The sequence below is a fragment of the Lithobates pipiens genome, unplaced genomic scaffold, assembly GCF_037356315.1.
Source record: "Lithobates pipiens isolate NorthernLeopardFrog02 unplaced genomic scaffold, aLitPip1_a1.2 Scaffold_13, whole genome shotgun sequence".
In the NCBI taxonomy this organism is placed as follows: domain Eukaryota; kingdom Metazoa; phylum Chordata; class Amphibia; order Anura; family Ranidae; genus Lithobates; species Lithobates pipiens.
In genome coordinates this window covers 71,986,044-72,010,072 of record NW_027507718.1, presented here as the reverse complement: position 1 = coordinate 72,010,072, position 24,029 = coordinate 71,986,044, and the positions used below count along the sequence as shown (strand labels likewise).

Genomic DNA, 24,029 nt, shown 5'->3' with positions numbered 1-24,029 from the left:
AAAAAAATTTAAATCAGCAGCTACAAATACTGCAGCTGCTGACTTTTAATAATCGGACACTTACCTGTCCCAGGGTCCAGCGATGCGGGGGAACGAAGCCCCCCCCCTCGTTCCCCGCTCCGCTCGCGGCACCGTCATTCATAGGGCACCCACTGCGCATGCGCGAGCGGCGCAGGGCGCCGTGATATGCCGCACAGTCACCTGGGACATGTGACAGGTCCCAGGTGACTGTGCGGCGCGAGGGGAAGTGATGTCACCAGCCTGGGCAAGGAAGAAGGCAGACTACGATACACCCCCTAGCAATTATTTATTTATTTATTTTTTTAAGAATTTTAAACAATTTTTAATTTTTTGGTGGCAACACCACTTTAAAGTGCAAAAGTATCACAGTGCAGATTGTGCAAGCTAAACAACCTGCAAGAGTCTGACTAAAATCTGCAATAATACCCAGAGGTGGATATGTGAGGTTTGACACATAAAATAAATAATAAATAAATCAATAACTATAACACAAATGGAATTCTAAAATATTAAAATGAATCAGTGACACAAAATGAAAAAATATAAAGTGTCCATTTAGTAAGCAAACATCCAATAGAAGCACATCATTTTCCATAACTTTTCAGTCACAAGTGGATCTTCAGTGTATGCAACACCCGTGGGTGTGCTAGATCGTTACCTTACTGCTGTAAGGTAAACAGCATTGAGAGATATGGAGCAGATCACTCAAGGGGTAGTGTAGGGAGTTCCTGTGCATCCCTCCTATGAATCCTCAGTGTATGTATGAACCTCCTTTCCAGTGTGGTACCAGCAAATAGTGCTCAGATATACACAGGTCCGCATATAAGAGAGGATATATGGAGCCTTCTAGGTGTAGTATTTTAAAACTTGTTATTTAGTTTTTTAAATAAAAATATTTTTACTCACATTTGCAATAAGAATAAGATAAATGTAAAAAACGTACGCCGAGCTCATCTCCTAGTTTCACTTCCGGTGTCTGTCTGCCTGTGTCCTACGCGTTACGTCACTGTCACGTGACCTCAACGGGGAACATATCATGCATGCGTATTTGGCGTTAATGCATTCTGTTGGTCAGAATATTCATTTATTCCACCCCCTCCATTTAAAGTGGTTGTAAACTTAATTTTTTAACTTTTACCTACAGGAAAGCCTATAACAGTGATGGCGAACCTTGGCACCCCAGATGTTTGGGAACTACATTTGCCATGATTCTCAACTTGACTGCAGAGTGCATGAGCATCATGGGAAATGTAGTTCCAAAACATCTGGGGTGCCAAGGTTCGCCATCACTGGCCTATAATAAGGCTTACCTGTAGGTAAAAAAAATATCTCCTAAACCTGTACGGTTTAGGAGATATTCCCCTCGGTATGCGCCGCTGACTGCAGCGGCGCATGCGCACAAGGGGATTCTCGGCCTGAAAATCCGGCAGTGGCCAGCCAGCCGTAATGAAATCTCCCGCGTGCATGTGCGGGAGTGACGATATCGTGGCTCCGGCCACTCACGGAAGACCCGGAAGAAACGCAGAGGGAGCATGTCAGCTCCCTCGGCATGGATTGGGCCAGATGTCGGGGCCTCGTTCTAAGGTAAGTATTTCATAATGAGCTAGTATACTAGCATACTAGCTCATTATGCCTTTTGCTTTGCAGGTTTAAAAAAAAAAAAATGTGCGGGTTTACTACCGCTTTAAGCTCTATGAGAAGGGCCCTCCCGTACCTTTTGTATTGATCTGTACTGTAATTGTGTCCCCCCCCCCCCCCTATACATTGTAAAGCGCTGTATAAACTATTAGCGCTATATAAATCGTGTATTATAATAATAATTTATTAAGCCATTAGAATGCATTAATAAGCCAATGGGCCTAAATGCGTCAAGCGTTAATTAGCGTTTATGTGCGTTTGGTGTTTTTCCTGCCCGAACACACTTCTAAACGTACAAATGTTTTTAAAAAAGTGGCGTTTTTTACGTCTAATGTGCATGGGGCCTTACTATGCTGTAAAAGCTACTCAGGGCAGTATCTGGTACCTCTGAAAGATTTTTACTAAAAGCATAACAAATGTGTTTGGTACCAAAAAACAAAACAAAAAAAACTTAAACTTGAGTAAAAAATGGTTGAATTAAAAGGAAAAGCCATTGGACTGTGCTCTGAGAATACCATGCACAGAGCACCAAGTATGTTTAGAAGTTGTATCACTGAGGCTTCCTCTGGATGGTGATTCCCACAGTCACAACCTTATACATTGTAACCAGAGGGATAAAAAAAAAAAAAAGACGAGCCTTGTTTACAGGTCCACCCAATGAGAGCTTTTCAGGCAGCCTTTTCTGTTGCTGGGAAGGATTTGTCTTGTGTCACCTCCCATAAGCCGGAAGTAGTCAGTGCTAGTTTGAGTGGGACACAGATATGAAAGCTGTCTATCTATGCAGTGCTCTGGCCCCACCTTCTTTGTAGTCCCCACAGACAAGGCCAGCCGGCTGGAAGCAGCGAGTAGAAGAGAGCCAGTGAGGGAGTGCAGCTCTCAGACAGGCGAGGAGGAAGGCTGACAGGAGAAGCCGTGCTTTTTTTCTTTTTTTTCCCCCCTTGTCCTGTCTCCTCACCCTCCTTCTCCCCCTGGCTTCCCCAATACAAAGCTATGGCTGGCAGCACCATGCCAGCCTGTGACAGGAGGAGCAGATGGGACTCGTCTTCCCCATAGAAGAAGGCACAGGAGAATAAAAAGGGAATTCACAGGGCTGCCTGCATGCACTGCAGTCTTCTGTCAATGTGAGAGCTGCAGCACCCTCAGCCTGCCTCTACAAGCTGCTTCTTTTTTCTCTTTCACTTTTTATTTCCTGCTTTTCCAGTATTTGCTGTGTGTGTGCATACATTGTTCCTGCCCTCCCCCACCCTCTTGTATCTCCCCCTATTCCTTGGGAAGGAGATCATAGCAAGGGACAGAAGAGAAGGAACCTGATTGGAACCTGCGGGCAGGCGACCATCACTGCACAATGGGATGCTGTGGGAGCACACAGGTAAGAAACTCACTTCTACATGGCTAGCCTAGACTTCCTAACACTCTTCTTTTTATATATGTTCTAATCTTCCAGTCCTAGTGTGCCCTCACTTTGTACTGCGCCGCAGAAGGTGTCAGCGCTATAGAGGATATTTCTCGCCATTATGCAGAGTACTTATGAATTTAAGGAGTGCCCTTCTGTTATACAAGCTTAACTGTGTAGTTTAGTCATTGCTCTGTTCACAATGGATAAGCATCTTGTTTTTTTTGGTGTCTGTGTGATTTGTTTTCCATTTTTTCTTTTTTTTTTTTCTACCTTGAACTCGGCTAAAAATAACTTATTTTTAAATAAACATCCTTTTACTGATGTGTTAAGTTTGTGAATTGAGCCTCTAGAACAGACTTTACCCATGGAGGAACCCTTGAATTAATTTTTTAGGTTTTGGGAACCCCTGCTGAAAATGATTATATCTACTGCACACAATCCATTAGCCACACCATGTTGATTGTCTGTCAGTTTTTACATGGTGCCCCCCCCATAGTTTGGACATTGGGAAGAGTGCTCCTTACATTGGTAGTCAGTGAGAGGAATGTTCACCCTACAAACGTGATCATCGGTACTAGTGGGAGCTTGGGCATTCTCCAAATTCATCTTTAGCCAAACTCAAAATCGCGCTATATATATATATATATATATATATATATATATATATATATATATATATATATATATATATATATATATATATATATATATATACATATATATATAATTTCTCTATCTATGTATGAGAGAGAGATTGTGTGTGTGTGTGTGTGTGTGTATGTATATATATATATATATATATATATATATATATATATATATATGAGAGAGGGAGCGATATATCTCAATCACACACACAGTATCTCACAAAAGTGAGTACACTTCTCAAATTTTTGTAAATATTTTATTATATCTTCATGTGACAACTCTGAAGAAATGACACTTTGCTACAATGTAAAGTAGTGAGTGTACAGCTTGTATAACAGTGTAAAGTGTAAATTTGCTGTCCCCTCAAAATAACTCAACACATAGCCATTAATGTTTAAACTGCTGGCAACAAAATTGAGTACACCCCTAAGTGAAAAAAAGTCCAAATTGGGCCCAAAGTGTCAATATTTTGTGTGGCCACCATTATTTCCCAGCACTGCCTTAACCCTCTTGGGCATGGAGTTCACCAGAGCTTCACAGGTTGCCACTGGAGTCCTTTTCCACTTCTCCATGATGACATCACAGTGCTGGTGGATGTTAGACATTGCGCTCCTCCACCTTCCGTTTTGAGGATGCCCCACAGATGCTCAATAGGGTTTAGGTCTGGAGACATGCTTGGTCAGTCCATCACCTTTACCCTCAGCTTCTTTAGCAAGGCAGTCATAGTCTTGGGAGAGGATCATGCTCTGCTTCAGTATGTCACAGTACATGTTGGCATTCATGATTCCTTCAATGAACTGTAGCTCCCCAGTGCCAGCAGCAGTCATGCAGCCCCAGACCATGATACTCCCACCACCATGCTTGACTAGGCAAGATGCGCTTGTCTTTGTACTTCTCACCTGGTTGCTGCCACACACACTTGACACCATCTGAACCAAATACGTTGATCTTTTTCTCATCAGACCACAGGACATGGTTCAGTAATCCATGTCCTTAGTCTGCTTGTCTTCAGTAAACTTTTTGCCGGCTTTCTTGTTCCACATCTTTAGAAGAGGCTTCCTTCTGGGACAACAGCCATGCAGACCAATTTGATGCAGAGTGCTGCATATGGTCTGAGCACTGACGGGCTGACCCCCCCCACCGCTTCAACCTCTGCAGCAATGCTGGCAGCACTCCTATCTCTATTTCCCAAAGACAAACTCTCTGGATATGATGCTGAGCACGTGCACTCAACTTCTTTGGTTGACCATGGCAAGTGATAATTAAATAACACCAAAAGAAAGTTTTATCGGTCCCAAAAAATTATACAAATTTCATATGGGTACAATGTTGAAAATTAGTTTTGGCAGGAAGTGGGTGAAAGTGCCCAGGGCGGTGCGGCTTTCTTTCTGGGACGCGTCTGTAGCTCTTTAACCATGGGATCGGCTGTGTCCACCTACAGCCGGTCACGTAAACACAGAGATGCTGTTAATCAGTGCTCCTCGCTTCACACTGACAGTGTGAGGAGAGCTGATCAGCGGCTTCTCCTCACAGGAGACCTCTACACATGTAATCAGGGCACAGATCATTAGTGCCCTGATTACAATAGCGCCAGCAGTGCCACAAATCGGTGACAACGATTAGTGCTGCCTATTAATGCCCATCAGTAGCACCCATAAGTGCCACCTCATCAATGCCCACTAGTTCAGCCTATCGGTAATGCCTCATCAGCGCACATCGGTGAAGGAGAAAAATTACTTAAGTACAAAATTCACTGATAATTTATATCTTTTTATTTTTTACAAAAAAAAAAACCCAGCAGAGACTAAATACCACCAAAAGAAAGTTCTATTTGTGTGAAGAAAATGATAAAAATTTAATTTGGGTACAGTGTAGCATGACCGCACAATTGTCATTCAAAGTGCGACAGCGCTGAAAAATGGCTTGGGCAGGAAGGGGTTGCTCTGTAGGCAAGTGGTTAAAGTGGATCTTCACCTTCGGAATAAACTTGCCTCCAATCCATTCCTCTACTTGTGTAGAGGTGTTTTTTTTTTTTTTTTTTTTTTTTTTTTTTGAAAAATGTGCAGCCACTTGCCTAGGTGAAACACATGCTACAGCATTATTGTTAAAATTTGCATTGTTATGATATACAGTATTGTATAGTTGTGGCAAGCAATTTGTAGTTCCATAGCTTTTAGGTGCCTAAATTATTAGTAATGACATTCACTTTACACTGAAAACTGTAAATTCCGAGTCTCAGAATATCTGTCGTCCCAGGAAAATGTCAAACGAATGCCTAGTACACACTATGAGAAAATTGGAGAAAAAATACTGCTTTTGGAGCGATCATTTTCATAATCTACTCATTAGTACACAGCTTTTCGAGAGCCGATCACAACAATTCATGCAAAAATATCCAAAGGGACAAACCCGAAAATGTTTCTCATACGATAATAGAAAACTTATTTTTGTGTAATTAGTATTTGTACTAAAAAAATTGTGTGACCAAGACCACGCATGCTCAGAAATGAAAGAATACATTACAATACATCACTTCTGAAGTCGTGTCCTGTCCTATGAGAATTTTTGTAACTTTAGTAATGTATTGGTTTTCCATATGAGACTAGAATGCAAAAAAAAGAAACGGACGATCATTTGTCCGATATTCTTATCATGTGTAGGTGCTAGGCATAACACTTAAAGCATCTTGAAATGGGTAAGACCAGTTTGGTATATAAAACTGGCCATAGACAGTAGATGGCGGCCAGATGTGTAGCCGAGATTTTACCACTCTCTGGCATCTTTGCCAAATGGTGCTTCCCTAATGCGTTTTAGCCATTCGGCCCACAAGAGAGAGAGAAAATCAATTGATTTCCCCCATCTTCATAAAGTGTAGTTGGGGTATTATTCACTGTATTCAGACAGGGGCAGCACCCACAGCTGCCTGAATACAATTCTGCTTCAAAACAGTGGTAAGATGCAGTCAGTGTTTGGTTGATCATTTCCATCCTGGCTCAGTCATTATCTGAGTTTTGAGCTGCCTACCCGGCTTCAACATGAACATTTGCACTGGGTGTCTGTTGGTGTTTAGATCTACAGCGAGGGTAAGGTCACCAGGTGATCAGGGGAAAGCAACAGTGATCTGACAGGAACGTCTAATCTGTGTGAGGGTTATTCCCCAGATAAACCCCAATGAATGGCATCTGCAGGTTTCCCATTGACATTCAATTCATCATTCATTGTAACTAAAAATAACCAGATTGGGAAACGTTCATCCTATGTCTCTAGGCACAATAAACTACTTTTATTGGTCACTTCAGTTTGTTAACATTCTATGTTTCTTGCTAATGGCTCTTTGTAATGATTGCATACTGTTGTCTGTGTTTTTCTTTCTTCTTTGTTAAAAAAAAAAAAAAAAAAAAATCTTGTGACTAAAATGGTCTATAGGTGACTTATAATTGTTGCCAATTGTGCTACCTTCCACACTACAATAATGCATTTTGAATGAAAATAATTGTAAGCACTATGACCATTAACTTGAAGATTGGTGATACATTTGGGTAGATTTTGAGCTGGAGAAAAAATATCTGGTTATTTGCAAAAGATCTGACTGTCAAAAATCTTCATGTTTCACACGTTTATCATAGTCTGCACACGGAATACACAGTGGCAGGTCTTTCCTCTGCAAGACTATGGCAATCACTGTGAGAACCTGTCCAGGTTATTGCTAAAATAGTGTTATTCATTTTAGTTTGGCATGGGGTTAAGTACCGCATTTCAATTAAAATACATACATGCACGATTACTTCTAAACATTGCTTTCTATAATGAGGGCAGCCAGAAAGGACAAGGAAAGATTGCCATTTCCACCAACATCTGTTGACTTGGATATCTAACACTGCCATTAAACGTGAGATTTTTTTTTTTAAGTTAAATTGATGTTTCCAGTCAGAGGACTGTCGTTGATTGGTAGATTTAATTTATAAGTATTAGATCAATGGGCCCTTCCTGTGCACTCTAGGTACTGTCATAAGATCTTAAAGTGTTACTGAAAAGTAAAATAAGTCCGTATATGCAGTAAAGCATGCTTGTTATACTCGCTGTGGAACCTAAAGCCTAGTACATACAAGGTGGGGGGGGGGGGTTAATTAAAATAACAAACCTGTTTATACTTACCTACTCTGTGCAGTGGTTTTGCACAGGGCAGGCCGGATCTTCCTCTTCCCGGGTACGTCTTCGCTGCTCCTGGCCCCTCCCTCCCTATTGAGTGCCCCCACAGCAAGCGGCTTGCTCTGGGGGCATGCAAGGTGAGCTGCAGCTCCGTTTATCCATTCAGACACGGAGCTGCAGTTTGGCCTTTGTCCCCTTTCTTTCCTGGTTGGTTCTCGCTGCTGCCAAACTCGGTTAGCCAATGGCACCACTGTTGTCTCCTCCAGTCAGGAGGAAGAGTCCAGGATGGCCGAGGCACTCGTGGACATCGCTGGATAGAGATGGGGCTCAGGTAAGTATTGGGACTCTCCTGTACCCCTAGAGATAAAGTGCATGCAGCACCTTGTCCATTCTCACTAGGTAGGGCTTACGCTGAGCTAGCATGGTTGACACCCCTTCCTCTACCCTGCTCAACCACACAGCTAACAAGGAGACAAATACCAGGTGAGCCTTGATTGACTACACTTGTTGCTGGACCCATTGAGTACACTACAGCACTAGTTCGGTGCGCAGGCATGGTTGGCAGAATAGGTGGGCAGTACCATATGCCTGCCTCATAACACCACAGGGAACTGCTGACAGGCCGCAAACTGGAGTGTTCTTACCACTGGGGGAGAGCAAAATCCAGGTGATGGAGTTTTTTAAGGAGGCATCAGAACAGTTCTGGGAGGGGAAGTTGGCACATATAAGAAGGGGGGAGCAGTGACATGAGTTGGATGAGGAGACACTAAGAAGAGGGATGCTAATGCCATGCTGACAGAATGACATTACCCCTTTTGGGGTATAGTGCTTGAGGCTGCCATTGATCATGATCTTCTATCCATCTAGTTGACAGGTGTAGTGATGCTGCTATCACTATTTCTGCCAGCTCACAAACAAGGGGTGGAGCAATAGTAATGCCCAGAAATCGGGCTTCTATCAGAGAAGCAGAAAGGCAATAAAAGAATATTTTTCTAAAGCAGGTTTGCCGTGTACTGGAGAGACAGAAAATGATTTTATTTTTATAATATAATTTTTGTTAGTATGGATCTTCACTCACATGTAAGAAAATGTATAATCATAGCCTCCACCCCTCCTGCCTATTACAATTTATTTTATGGGGGGTATCAAGTACTTTTTTCAGCAGCCTAGGCCAGGTTAATGTGATACCCAGCCATACTTGGTTATGCTATGTGTTAGAAATATTGTATAAATGGACAACTTTGTATTTAAAAACAAAAAATGCATTTTAACCACTTCCTGGCTGTCATATGACGTCCTTGACTTTGTGCGGGGATATCTGAATGATGCCTGCAGCTACAGGCATCATTCAGATATCCGCTTTTTCAGCCGGTGATTCCCTACACCCTAAGAATGATCATAGCGGCTGTTCTGCTGCTTGATCATTCTTACGGGAGGCGCCTCCCTCCAGTGCTTCTACTGACTCACCGCTATTATCAAAGCTAGAATCTTTTATTTTATTTTTTATTTCAGACTTCCCAGTCTAGAGGTGAGATGTGGAGTCTTATTGACCCCATATCTCACTGTAAAGAGGACCTGTCATGCCATATTCCTATTACAAGGGATGTTTACATTCCTTGTAATAGGAATAAAAGTGATCAAAAAAAAATATTTTGGGGGAGAAAAAAAATGTCAAACTGTCCCCTTGTGCTTGCATGCAGAAGCGAACGCATATGCAAGTCCCGCCCCACATATTAAAACGGTGTTCAAAGCACACACATGTGAGGTATCGATACGAACGTTGGAGCGAGAGCAATAATTTTGAAAAAAAAAATTTGATTTGGCAAACAATTGTGGGGAAAAAACGACAACTTCAAAGAACTCACCATGTATCTTACTAAATACCTTGGGGTGTCTTCTTTCCAAAAAGGGGTCATTTGGGGGGTATTTGTACTTTTCTGGCATGTTAGGGTCTCAAGAAATTAGATTAGCCGTCAGTCCTTCAGGTGTGATCAATTTTCAGATATTGGCACCATAGCTTGTGGACTCTATAACTTTCACACAGACCAAATAATATCCATATGCTGTATTTGTGTGAAAAAAAAGGACAAAAATGTCGTCATATAGGTCCAGTGTTGCATGACTGAGTAATTGTCATTCAAAGTGTGAGAGCACCGAAAGCTGAAAAATGGTCTGGTTATTAAGGGGGTTTAAGTGCCCAGTGGTTAAATTGCATGACGCAGCTGGCCTAAAGTGCACCTATACTAGGATAAAGTCACCTTTGTAAAAAATAAAATAGAAATAAATACACGTTTTTTGCAGGTAAAATGTGCATCTATTTTATTTTTTTACTTGGAGCTTGCAATGCATTGCACCCACAAAGGTTGTTGATGCTTGTAGTTTTCACATTCAGTCAGACTGCAACTAGGCAGATTTTACAGAGGGAAATATACATTTAGGATACTAATAAATTATAAATTGCAAAATGTAAGTAGGCCTTTAGGGATGGTCATCTTGACATATGCTATATTCTGTTGTTATAGAGGAGCTCGTGCAATCATTTTTTCATATGTTCAGTACTGTGTATGGTATACAGAAAATCAGGACATTAGAGGAGATGTTGTATACCTAAGTATATTTGTGTACTATGTGATTGACCCCCCCCTAGGAGTATTGTTAGATGACCCAATTCTATAGTCCTTTTTAGTGTATACAGAGTTTTATTTTTGCATGTCATTTTTTTTACAGCTTTTACAAATGGGTCTTTATAGATGGCACTAGGAAATCAGCAGATGTATTTGAAGTGCCTCTGCCTGTAAGGTCACCCTTCTGAAATCCAGGTCACATAGGACTTAGTGTGAGCCTGCTGAGCCTTTCTGTTCGGAACCATAAGATTGAGTACACTGACAGTTACTCTCTGGAGCTTATTTTTCAGTGGGAAGTTTCCTGCCTCTGTTATTTGTTCTAGCCATATACTGTACCTCCTGGTTATTCCAGTCTCTCGGGTATTGAAAGCTTTCCTGGCATCTTCTGTTTTTAGTTGTGGTTGAAGTACTGTATAGGCTAAAGCATTCACTACTAGTTGCCGCTCGTCATAAAGACTGTGTGTGTGTGTGTGTATGTGTGTATATATATGTATGTATATATATATATATATATATATATATATATATATATATATATATATATATATATATATATATATATATATATATATATATATATATATATATAATATTCTAGAGAGGGAGAATTCCTTTTTAGGCCTTTGTTTTTTCAACTATGGACGACATATTATCTTGGCCAGCAACAGTGATCAAAGTATAAAGACAGACATGTTGACCAGAATGCAGCTGACCCAATGGTTGTGGAATGGACCCCCTACACACGAGCAGATTTTCCGATAGAAAAAAACGTGGATGGTTTTTCCAATGGAATGCCGCTCAAGCTTGGCTTGCATACACACAGTCACACAAGTTCTCAGAACTTTCGACCGCCAAGAATGCTGTGACGTACAACACTACGACGAGCCGAGTTCAATGCTTCTGAACATGCATTGAATTGTTTCCGAGCATGCGTAGGAATTTTGCGCGTCGGAATTTCCGATCTCTTGAACTGAACACATGTTCCAGGTCAGTGAGTTAGAAAGTGTTTCACTTCTGATAATCAATGGATTAGCATGACAGCCAGAAAACTAGTATTTTCATGAGGTCAATGGCGGACTTCATGCTTCCTCACTCCAGGTTCCTTTAAGTGAGGGAAAATGGTTTTCCATTTGCTTGGTTTATTCTTTCTCTATTGGGGTGTGTGATATATAAAAACACACTATATTGCCAAAAGTATTGGGACTCACACTCTCTTTAATGGCATCCCAGTCTTAGCCCGTAGGGTTCAATATGGAGTTGGCCCTCTCTTTGCAGCTACAACAGCTTCAACTCTTCTGGGAAAGCTGACCACAAGATTTAGGTTTTAGATTTTAGTGTGTCTATGGGAATGTTTGACCATCCAAAAGTACATTGTGGGGTCAGGCACTCATGTTGGACGAGAAGGCCTGGCTCGCGGTCTCCGCTCTAATTCATCCCAAAGGTGTTCTATCGGGTTGATGTCAGGATTCTGTGCAGGCCAGTCAAGTTCCTTCACCCCAAACTCCCTCATCCATGTCTTTATGGACACTGCTTTTGCACTTGTGCACTGGTGCGCGGTTATGTTGGAACAGGATGGGGCCATGTCCAAAATGTCTTGGTATGCTGACGTTCCTCACTGAAGCCGAAACCAATCAGCTTCCAGGTTTTATTGCTAAAGCTTAATTAAACAAGCTGAGGTTAGAAGCTGATTGATTTCTCTGCAGCATTGTGACTAATTGTGCCCCCTCTACCTTTTTAGTAAATAAACCCCTAAGTCCGACCATATTACTTTTATCATGGCACCATGTCTGATTTTCACTCTCAAAATTATCATTTTGAACTTGGACTGATTGGCATCCCTGGTGGCCATAGGTGGCATACCTGGTGGGCATCCTCTGGGGGGGGGGGGGGGGCTCGTAGTAGAGGGGCTGTGCTGATAATCAGCACAGACCCCAGTGTCTGGAGATCTGAAGATCAGCTCTCCTCTACTTACTGATACACAGCTTTTCCTGTTTTACATCGTGATCAGCTATGATTGGACATAGCTGATAATATGGTAAAGATCCTCCGTCAGAGGCTCTTTACTGAGATTGGTGTTGTGGTGTAATAGTTTGACACACAGCACCACCGATCGCCGCACTACACCCCAGTTCGTTATTCTGATCACGTTATATGACGTCCGGTCAGGATAGCACAACCACTTTGTGCATGCCATATTGCTATATGGCGGGCAAGAAGTGGTTAAGCTTTTTTTGCGCTAAAGGTGCCAATAATGGCCGACGACAAATTCGTATTGATATTAAAAAGTCGAAATATAATAATTTTTTTTTTTTACTGTCATTTTTTGTTTTTCAGCCAAGTGCATCCTGCATTTTCGGTTTCGTCACCAAAATGTCCATTTGGTGCACCTCTAAGACCTTGTACACACGGTCGGACATTCCGACAACAAAATCCGTCGTATTTTTTTTTCTGATGGATTTTGTCAGAAACTGGTGTTGCATACACATGGTCGGACAAAGTTGTCAGAAAATCTGATCGTTTGGAACGCAATGACGTTTGTTCGTTACGATGGGATTACGTTGCAGCTAGTAGCCAATAGCTTTTGTCTCGTAATTTGATCTGATTATGCGTGGCACTTTGTCCGATCTGAATTCTCTACAAACGATCGGACAAAGTCCGATTGGATCATGTTGTCGGAAAATTTTATAACCAGCTCTCAAACTTTTGTTGGTTGGACATTCCGACGGAAAAAGTCTGATGTAGCCCACGCATGGTTGGATTATCCAAAAACATGGTCCGATCGGACCTTTTCCGACCGTGTGTACACGGGCTTATACAGACAGGTCCATTGTACCTCTTGACCTCTGGATGATTTTATCCCCTTCATGACAGGCCATTTTTTGCTATTTATTACTGTGTCACTTTAACCGATAATGCGTGGTCATGCAGCGCTGTACACAAATAAATTTTATATAATTGTTTTCACACCAACAGAGCTTTCTTTTGGTGGTGTTTGATCACCACTTTATTTTTTGCAATTCTAAACCATTTTTTTTTTTTTTTTTTTTTTTTAACCACTTGCTTACTGAATGACAATTGCATGGTCATACAACACTGTACCCAAATTTTTATTGTTTTTTTAAATTTTTTTTGCACAAATGGAGCTTTCTTTTGGTATTTGATCACCTCTGCGGTTATTTTTTTTGTTAAAAAAATATGTAAAAAGATAAATAATATTATAATTTGGTATTATTCTTTTATTATTCATATTTATTTTTTTAATTTTAAAACGGGTACATTTTTCTCCATTGATGTATGCTGATGCGGCAGTGATGGGCACTGGTTACATTGATAGGCAGCACTGCTAGGTGGCACTGATTGGCACTTGTGGACATTGATAGGTGGGCACTGGCAGGGGGTACTAGTGGGTACAGATGAGGCATAATTGCCTCTTCCTCTTCAGGACCGATGTCCCTTGCAGATGAGCCGGTGATCGGCTTTTTTTTTCTCTCACGCTGTCAGCGTGAGGAGAAAAAAAAAGATTACCAAGCTTTTGTTTACGTCATGTGATCAGCTGTCATTGGCTGACAGATGATCACGTGGTCAGTGACTCTGTGATTACAACACGCTCCGCGAGCGCCCTTCAGGGCATGTGCAGGGAGCATGCACAGGGGAGACCATCTTATGACAGCCTCCTGGGAATTCAGGTCCACACTGTGGCCGTCATTCAAATTTTTTTTTTTTTTTTTTTTTTTTTTTTCAATATTTTTTACTTATTGCTACAAAACCTATCAAATGGGGAGAAAAAAAAATTCTTCATACACTTTGACTAAAATGTATTTTACTACATGTCTTTGATTAAAAAAAAAAAAAAAAAAAAAAAAAAAAAAATCCCAATAGGTCTACATTAGTTGGTTTGTGTTAAAGGGTGATCAAGGGGTTAACTGTGACTAAAAATAGTGTAATGTGTGCTGCTTTTTACAAAAGATCTTGTATTTCTTATTCCTGCTTTGTAGAGATAAGACACAGATTGTTACCCCTGTCCAGTCTGTAAGTGGTAAAGCAGAACACCAGTATACAGCAATCTGTTTTTATAGACCTCACAGGCAATTGACACTCTCTATAGCCCAGGTGTATTTTTGACACTCCAGAGGTTTTGTTGCTGGCTGACCATCATCAGGCATTGAAGCAGGCACACTTTTTTTTTTTTTTTTTTTTTTCTCCCCCCCCCCCCCCCCCCCCCCAAGGACAGTTGCGACAGAAATTGTTGAGGGTGGAGTTCTGCATTATGAGCAACTTTAAACAAAAATTCCTACTGGTTTTTATCATATAAAACTGATTTTGGAGCAGTATATAGGTTTAGGCTTTGGGTTTGTCACTTACTTAGTTTTCCTCTTTCTTTTTGCCAGAAATCCAAATTTGTATATTTTCTAACAAGTGATCTTGTCATTTCGCAGATATGTATTTTAAAAAGGTAGAAGGTAGCACGTTTCGTAAGTGGTGTGATGGGTTAAACAGAAGATGAAGGTTGAGCTAAGTAAATGCGTGAATGCAGCCGTCAGGGTCTGCATTGTGATGTGAGTAGAAAATAGAGTGATTATGAACTAGATGGGAAAGGACCAGACTTTCAGAGTAAAACAGGCAGCTGTCTCAGGACCAGTGTACATTGCCAATGTGCTTGCCATACGTCTGAAATGTGTTTTGGCATCAATTCATTTTGACTTTTATGGAGGAATGAAAACAAACCTAGATAATAATTACAGGCTGACCTTTTAAATGATTGCAAATATCCATGAGCACTGGTCTTTATGCTGGCCATGACAAAATCAGCCAGATTTTAAAGAACGCCGTACATCTAAAGGTGCCTGCCACTAACCGATTCTACCAAATCTGCAGAACAAATTACATTGGTAAAGTGCTTGTCCATCAATTGAATCCATTTGCTGATAGCTAGTTAAAAGTGCTAAAAGATGTGCTATGTATGTAACTTGCATAACTAATACAGGAATGCTGAAAAACGTATTGGCTTTGAGTCTCAATATGAGTGCCTCAAGCAATTGGAGTTTTTTTTTTTTTTTATATCCCTGGGAGATTTTACAACCTATTGAAAAATATATACCTTTTGAGTGGGCCTAATGATGTTTTCTGTTATGGAGCCGCAGAGGAAACGATTGAAGTAGTGCTCTTGAGTTGCTATCACCACATGGGGTCTTTGAACTCAGTCAGAGAGGGGTAGATATCTCCCTGCATGTTAAGGCAATCTGGGGTCAGTTTACTTAAACCGGAGTGAAAACTCTGGTATAGCTCTGCATAGAAACCAATCGGCTTCCAGGTTTTATTGTCGAAGCATAATTAACCACTTCAGCCCCAGAAGGATTTACCCCCTTAATGACCAGGCCATTTTCTGCGATACGGCACTGCGTCGCTTTAACTGACAATTGCGCTGTCATGTGACTCTGTACCCAAACAAAATTGGTGTGTGTGTGTGTCCCCACAAATAGAGCTTTCTTTTGGGGGTATTTGATCACCTCCTGGGGTTTTTCGTTTTCAATTTTGAGAAAAACGAACCTTTATTTTCTGCTATAAAACATATTCCCAGAAAAAATATAAAAAAAAAATGTATTCACATTTTACATATTTTTGGTAAAAAAAAATCCCAATAAACGTATATTGATTGGTTTGCGCAAAAGTTATTGCGTCTACAAAATAGGGGATAACTTTATGGCATTTTTATTTATTTCTAACAGTAATGGAGGCGATCAGTGATTTTTAGTGGGACTGCGACATTGCGGCAGACAGATTGGACACCTAACGGATATTTTTGACACTTTTGGGAACCAGTGACATTACTACAGTAATCGTGCCAAAAATATGCACTGTTATTGTACTAATGACACTGGCAGGGAATGGGTTGACATCAGGGGGCGATCAAGGGGTTAACTGATCCCTCACTATTTGTTCTAACAGTATGGGGGAAGGGCTCACTGGGACAACAGAGATCCGTTCCTCCTGCATAGAAGAAAGACAGACAGGATCTGTGTAATCTCCCCTTTCAGATCCCTGTTCTGTCACTGTGAGGAACAATCGCGGGTGGACATGGAGCCCGCCAGACCCGCTGATTGGCTGGCCAATGGGAGCACACGCCTACCCACAAAAGCAAATATACGACCCGACCTACAGCTTGGGCAATTTGTGCAGCTGATTGGTTTTGCACACTGCAGTTTTAGTAATAAAACCGATGTTGGCAGACAGCTGAAATATGTTAGCTTTCTCATTTTAGGGAATTATTTAGAGCATATTCCCATCCAGTGCAGCAATAATTGGACTACTACTAGAGGCCCCTGCATGATGGTCTAAAATAGTCCCAAATCAGTTTACTTTGTAATGCACATGCTTTATGAATGCAAGCAAGAATCTGCCTCTTCCCTTACTTGACTGAGCTAACTTTTCCTTCATTTCTCACATGCTTCCCCCTCCCAGACACTGCAGATCACAGTGGGAGGGTTTGGGAAATCAAGGAAGTACTACTGTCAATCCAGAAAGCAGAGTTTAGGTGTGGCCAGGTGCTGATTGACAAACGACATGCTTGTGAATTTACAGAGACTGCTTATCAACAATGCCCCTTGCAACATTTTAGCATTCCACTGTAGTGCAAGCAGGCACAGCTTACAAGAGTGGCAATTTTTCTCTGAATTCAGGAGCAGTGAAATATTGTCTCCACACCATTACAGGAAGCTGCATTGGGAAGACTTCACTGGCAGGAACTCCAGATATTTGAAGCTGTGTGAAGTCGGCACACCATGTTTGTAAAGCCTGAATAAAAATATACCGTTAGTTTGTGCTGCAAAAATGAGCGTTTGTACCGTGTCAGTTTCTGAGACATTAAACATTCAATTTAATGCAAGCCCTGCCCACTTTGCACCCCATATAGCTGAATTTTAAAAACAAACACGCTATTCGTTTGTGCCGAAAAAATAAAAGTTTGTGCCACTTTGATATCAGATATTGTGCGTTTATAAACCCCTCTGACTTTGCACCTTGTTATTTAAATCTTCCTTGCAGAACCTATACTCGGCTTCGGTTTACTCAATGTAATGCTCCGGCCACTGCACATCATACTGTACCCTGGAAATGGCATGACCATTGTAGAACAGATGTTCCATCTTTAGCCAATAACTGCCAGACCAACCACATACTCCATCCCACCCGTACCATTAATGGAGACCACACCATACATGGAGTAATTGTCTCTTTTTTTTTTTTTTTTAACACATAAACTGAAATTAAAATAAACCATAAAAAAACATTTTGTTAAACCAAAAACCCATCAGTCACTAATCGAGTTGGTCTTTGCAGGAACCCCAAACTATCGTATGTTCAACAATGCACTGCTGTACCTTTTTTACTATACTAGACCTCCAGCTGACGTACTGGCTCGGAGACAACCCACTAACCGCAGTGCACCCATTAACCAATTCCAGCTAAACCACCGTTACCTGTATTACACCAGAGGGACCTATACCACCGATGGGTCCCAAACCTTTCCTTATGCAAGGTTTCTTCATTCGCCAGCAAAAACCAACCTCCGCCACATGCACAAGGGGAAGACCTTACCCTTGAATGCCCCTCCACACCCTCAAAGCTTTCTGAATACCATCCTGCGACCCCAGGGCCCACAAATAAATTCTCCCTGCATAAAGATGTACCCCTTCACCCCGATGGTATCGCCAAGTATCCATTTCCAGTTCCAAATGCCGGATAACCAGGCCCCTGTTCCTAACTTTAAAATCTGCCTACCTTCCTGCGGGCCCTATTGAGCCGCTCCACCACCCTAGCCACACGCCAAGTCGTTCCAGCAATGATGTCGGACGAGCATATCCAGTAAGGCAATGCAGAGCCACAGGAAATCAAACTTGACACCATGAATGATGTCCAACATGGACCTCAGTCCTAAATCGCTGCTGCCGATATGTAGCACCAGAACGTCCGGCGGTCTATCCAGTCGTGCAAAGCGATGCACTTCTGGTACCATCCTGCTTCACATCATGCCTGGAACCCCCAACCAGCAGACACAAGCTTCCTGTCTAGAAATGCCTAGTTGACTACCATTGGGCCTAACACCTGCTCGCATGGCCCCCCAAAACACATATGAGAGTTCTTGTCTGGATACTGGGCCAATCATGCCACCTGAAAGAGAAGAAACAGCACCACAAATAACACCAGACAAGCACGCAAACACAGGCTTGCCAACACAGAACACTCATAAAATGACCTATCCACCCCCCCTAAACAGATGAGGATGAACATATAGCTGGAACCGCCTCGATTCCCACCTACCAATATGCTTAACCTCTTCGTCATCCAACCCACACCTGGCGGCTTCCATGGCCGCCCCAATTCGGCATGAGTGTGAGGATAATTCTTTCTCCTCCAAACCCAATGCCCTTAAAAATTTACAGAAAACAGATATGAATTGAAATCTGGACAAGGGGGACTCATCTGCATGAGAGAGCCATTTTAAGCAAAGAGACCTCGTAAGCTGAGGAACATGGAGAAACCAACTGGGCTAAAACATTTTGCAGAATATCAAACGAAACGGGGCGCTTGGAATCCCTGCACTTCTGAGACCTACGATACCCCTTTAGAGCCTGTCGGACCCAAAAATCTTTTGTGAAATCACAACAGCCCTGCAATTTGAAGAAAAATGCAAATCCTGGCAATTTCCACTCCACGACTGACACCCCTCCTCAAAGACCAGCAACCTCACCTCTGGGCCCTCTTGCTCCACCTCAGCCTGCTGCAGCAAAGACATCCACTCTTGCCATACTTTATTATAGGCTGCCCACATCATGACACTCGCTGACGAGAAAGAGTGCTCCTTGTTGAGGCATGCAAAATAAGTGGTTGATTTGACCCCGGCCATACTTGCTGATGGCCATCGACAAAATACTCTGCCCATAGGTAGGTTGGGACACGCAAAATTCAACTTGCCCAACGACTGCAGTTTCCGAAGTTGACCCTTACACGATCCCATGACTCTCAGCCTTAAGGGCTACCAGTTTGTCTTCCGGCAGATGACACTCCATGGTGCAGGAGTCAAACACAATGCCCAGGAAACCGTGGACGGCCTCTCCGTTTTCTCCGGGGCCAAGGGGATACCAAAATGATCAGCAACGTGTTCCAACATAGCAAGGAGCACTGCACATATCTTGGAGGATGGGCCCACACAAAGGAAGCAATCCAAGTAATGGATGATGGAATTCACCCCTAAGACATCCCGAACTACCCACTCTACAAAAGGGGCTGAATGTCTCAAACAATGCACATGAAATAGAACAGTCCATCAGTAGGCATCGATTCGCATAGAATATTGATTTCTAAATAGTGCAGCGCTGTGTCTCGTTCAATGTGCATACAAAATTTTCAATGCTTCCAAAACGATCACCGCTGTGTGTGTTCATCCTCCAAAAGGACCAATATCCAGTGCCCACCTCCACCAGCTAAAGTGCCTGCTCACCTCAAAGATGAATGTGAAAGCATAGACCAATCACTCCTTGTGTCCTGTCCCTTTCTCATACATGCTCAATCAATCAAGCTATTCCATAGGTTATAGACCTGAAACAAACACAAGTGCCATAGTGTACTCTGTATGTTAAAAGCCCCTAAAACCAATCCACTTACAAGATAAAAACTTTAAAACAGCATGTCTCAAATCATGACTTCATTCACCGCAAATCTATACTTCCGATGCTTCACAAATTCAGCACCTCCCCTCTAAACGTGTGTCGGCATCTCATTGGTCTTCATCAGTAGATGGGTGGGCCGATTCTCTAGATACAGTTGTATACCCTGTTGTTGCCTAAGCAAACCTCCAGGTGTCATCAGGGCCATTCACAGCTTATGAGGATACTCCCCACTTCCTATATACAAACTAATGTTCTTGTGGTCCCACCGCAAAGATGGGCGGATAGATCTCCGCTGCTGGAACTGCTCGTTGTACCTCCAACCATCTGGATCCCCTCTAGACCCTGGGGTCAAGATAACAGAAGAGCGCCAAACATTGTTCCGGATTCTTCTCCCCAACTACACTTGCCATAATGGCAAAAGCCTGCAGCCAATTGGTGAAAGTTTGTGATATAAGCTGTGTGTGTGGGGGGTGTTTTTTATTTTTTTTATTTTTTTTATCCTCCTTTTTGCTCTCCTCTGGCTTTACCCTATCCAGATTACATTTTTCCAGGGGTAGCAGAGAGAATATCTCCACATACTCACATTACCTATTATTTATTTATTTTTTATTTTTTTGTGGACTTTCAGCTTCAGGTGCGCACTCAGAGGCTCCTCAAAACAAATGTAAACCTTACATTTCACAGTAGTTGGCCGATCTGACTGAATCCTGTTTTGGTAACGGCCTCCCCTGATGACTCGGCCTTGTCTCTCGCTGATGCCAACCGGCCACTGCAGCCGCAGGGGGATCAACCCTGGACACCAAAGCCAGCCCTGACACCGCTGATCTACTGGCGTGGCTTGGGCACTCGTTCCTGGTTCAAATCGCTGGACAAGTTGCCTCAAACCCAAAAGGAACCCCTTCAACCCCATCTAACCTAACCAGGTGCCCCCCCCCCCCCCCCTTAGACACACATCAACAGCAGAAAACAGACATGTTAGGAGAAGTAGTAGACTTACCAGGCTGCCTAGGAAGGATCCCACCAGCCGCAGGTCCTGACTCCATTGCTGCAGGGTGTCCATGTGACTCATCCCCGTCCTGAAGTGGACAGCTAACCCTCCGATCTCTCCTCTATCTCCACGTCTCCCCACTCCAGCAGCACCCCAAGAGTAGTGGCCCTGGATGTCGAGGAGCCTTGCGGCTGCTTGGCCTCACCTCCTCGCACTGGCTTTGTGTATATGTGTGTATGTATGTATGTATGTATGTATGCATGTATGTATAATATCATTTTTTTTTTTTTTTTTTAATGACCTGCTCTGAAACCAAGATTTCACGTTTTGGTATATGAAATTCTAGTTCTTGGGATAGAAATTACATTGTTCTGCTTGTGCCATAGCCCTATTTTCAGGGATGCATCAATGATTGTTTGTCATTACTGGGCCATTTTTTAGCTAAAAAGTATTGGGCCCGTTTCACGCCTGAAAGGCAAATTTTTTGCAGCAATGCCTGTGTAAACATGAGGTCTATGGACCTCAAGTCGCATCAAAGTCAGACCAATGTAGTGTGGGGACTACTTTGAAGTCTCACAGATATATGACTGGTACTCATTGGAAAACATGGGGAACCACTTGTCGTGCGACTTGTCACACTTGCAAAGTCGCATGACAAGTGTGAAAGGGGCCTTACTGGCACCTCTAGCATTTGGACATTGCACAGGGAATTTTGTCCTGCTTGTTGAAAAATCTACTTCCAAGTAAACAATCCCCACAAGTCTGTTTATAAATTATTAAAATAAAATGTGCCTGGTACAGTGGGCACCGGGTGAAGTTTGCTGTAACTGACGATGCTTTGTCCATTCATGTAATAGAAGGCACAGGCACAGGCTACTCACTCACAGAGACACATTCCCCTTGTATGACCAGCCTAGTGCTGTATAGGTGGTGTAATATGCAGAGATAAAGCCATTCATGTTGTTTAAAGTGGAACTTGCACTGCATCTGAGCACCACAAACCAGAAATCCCATATAAATAATTTTTTAAATATTCAAAGCGCACTCCTCCCTTCATTCATTTACTTTGTCTCTGTGCTTTATTTTACTGAGAAATCACTTTGAAAAACACCCCCTAACATTTCTAGCAGTGGCCGTCTTAAGTAAGGGCAGATGATTCATGTATAACGGAACCAAAGAAAATTACCAGCTCAACTCCCCAACCAGCCTGCAAACAACTGAATTATCCTGTCTTACAGTTTGCATTTAAAAACGGGGGTTTCGTTTTCACACATTTGCAAATGCATGCATAAGCTGCAGAGCCACTTGAAGGCAGCTTAGGCATGTATTTGCAAATGTGTGCAAACGAAACCCCCTGCATTTAACGCATACTGTTTGACTGGACAAATCAGTTGTTTTGTAGGCTGGTTGGTGAGATGAGCTGGAAATCTTCTTTGGTTTTGTTTGGCATGCATTGCCCTTCCATGTGCTCCTTGCTGGCCAGTTATAGGTGGGGGTGTTTCATCGCATATGGTGACCATCACATTTGGCTACCCGCTGGACTGCCACCACTTTGTGGCCACACCCGAGTCCAGGTTCAAGCCCCAGCATCCAAGTGGACATAGTTAGATTATAATTATGCTGAGCGAAGCAAGGCCATCCCGAAGTGTGGCGAGCGTAGCGTGCCCACGAGGAGCCCTGTGGCAAAGTGGTCTTGCAACAGTGTTGGAACGCATATGGCGGCGTCGTGCATGCACACTCCAGCGTGTTGCCGAATGTGACGAAACAGGGGCAGTGGCCATGTTTGTACAGACAATTCATGTAGTATTTACTTCCTGGAATCCATCTCCCCTTAGCTCGGGCATGGGATGAGCTGAGAACTCTCCCTCCCTCCCTGAAGACTCCTGAGATGTATGACATAATTTACCTAGGCATGGAAACTGGGAAGTCATTTAAGAAATGCAAAAAAGTTGCTTTTACTACTTTACTTTAAATCGGGAAAGTAGATCATATTTACTTATCTGTTTACTAATGCTAGCAGCAGAAGGATTTTTTTTTTTTTTTTTTTTTTTTTTTCTGTCCATACTCCTTTCACGGACTGGCACACTTTATTTTCCATTTTATTTATTTATTTTTTTTATCTTTTTTTACCGTATTAAAGTACTGCTAAATAGTAGCAATTTATACATAATTCTCTGATTTCACATACAGCTGTGTATAAGCTTTTTTGACCCTTTTGGACGCTGAGCCGTCAGTGGCAAAGCAGCACTATTTTTAGCGCCGCTATTCGGCCGCTGGCGGTGCGGTTTTAACCCCCTGCTAGTGCCCGAAAAGGGGTTAAATCCACCCGCAAAATGCCACTACGGGGAGCTCACCGCTCTAAAGAAGCTGCAGGCAGGACTTTTTCTGGCGCCCTGCCAGCGCACTGATCCAGTGTGAAAGCCTTTGGGCTGTCACACTGGAGTGAATGGAGCAGCTGTTTTAGGGCGTTTTGCAGGCACTATTTTTAACGATATAGCGCCTGTAAAAGGTTCCAATGTGAAAGGGGTCTTGGTGCCAAGTTATATTGACTTTACATGAGGCATTCTGCACATGTTCATCATGGTGAATGTATTCAGGAAGCCTGCAGTAAGAATATGTGTGGAAGGACCATTGAGAAACTAGGTGAGGGGTCTGAAAGAAGCAGTTATATTACATGCCTGGTATTCATATTGAGTGTTGTCCTTGAGTAGGTAAGAAATACCCTGACTGGATAGTAGGTATTTCTGTTTTTACATGTAATGGAGCTGGCTTTTCAGATGCTGTTTACAGTTCCTGTTTGTAAAATACAATTGTCTGTAACTTGTTGCTGAGATTTAGCTTGTACGAAAGCACTATATCTGATGACCAAAACCTCAGTTATTCAGGGCATTTCTAAAACT

The 24,029-nt window shown here is 42.4% G+C and overlaps 1 protein-coding gene across 1 annotated transcript in view; it reads left to right on the top strand.

Annotated features, from left to right (window-relative positions):
• The first annotated feature begins 2,388 nt into the window (after positions 1–2,388).
• The window catches only part of SLC44A1 (solute carrier family 44 member 1), a 277,051-nt gene continuing 255,410 nt past the window's right edge, over positions 2,389–24,029 (top strand). Inside the window, exon 1 of the mRNA XM_077475185.1 lies at positions 2,389–3,028. Within this exon, the coding sequence (XP_077331311.1) occupies positions 3,005–3,028 (24 nt within the window). The 5' untranslated portion in view covers positions 2,389–3,004. The remainder of the gene's footprint in view (positions 3,029–24,029) is intronic.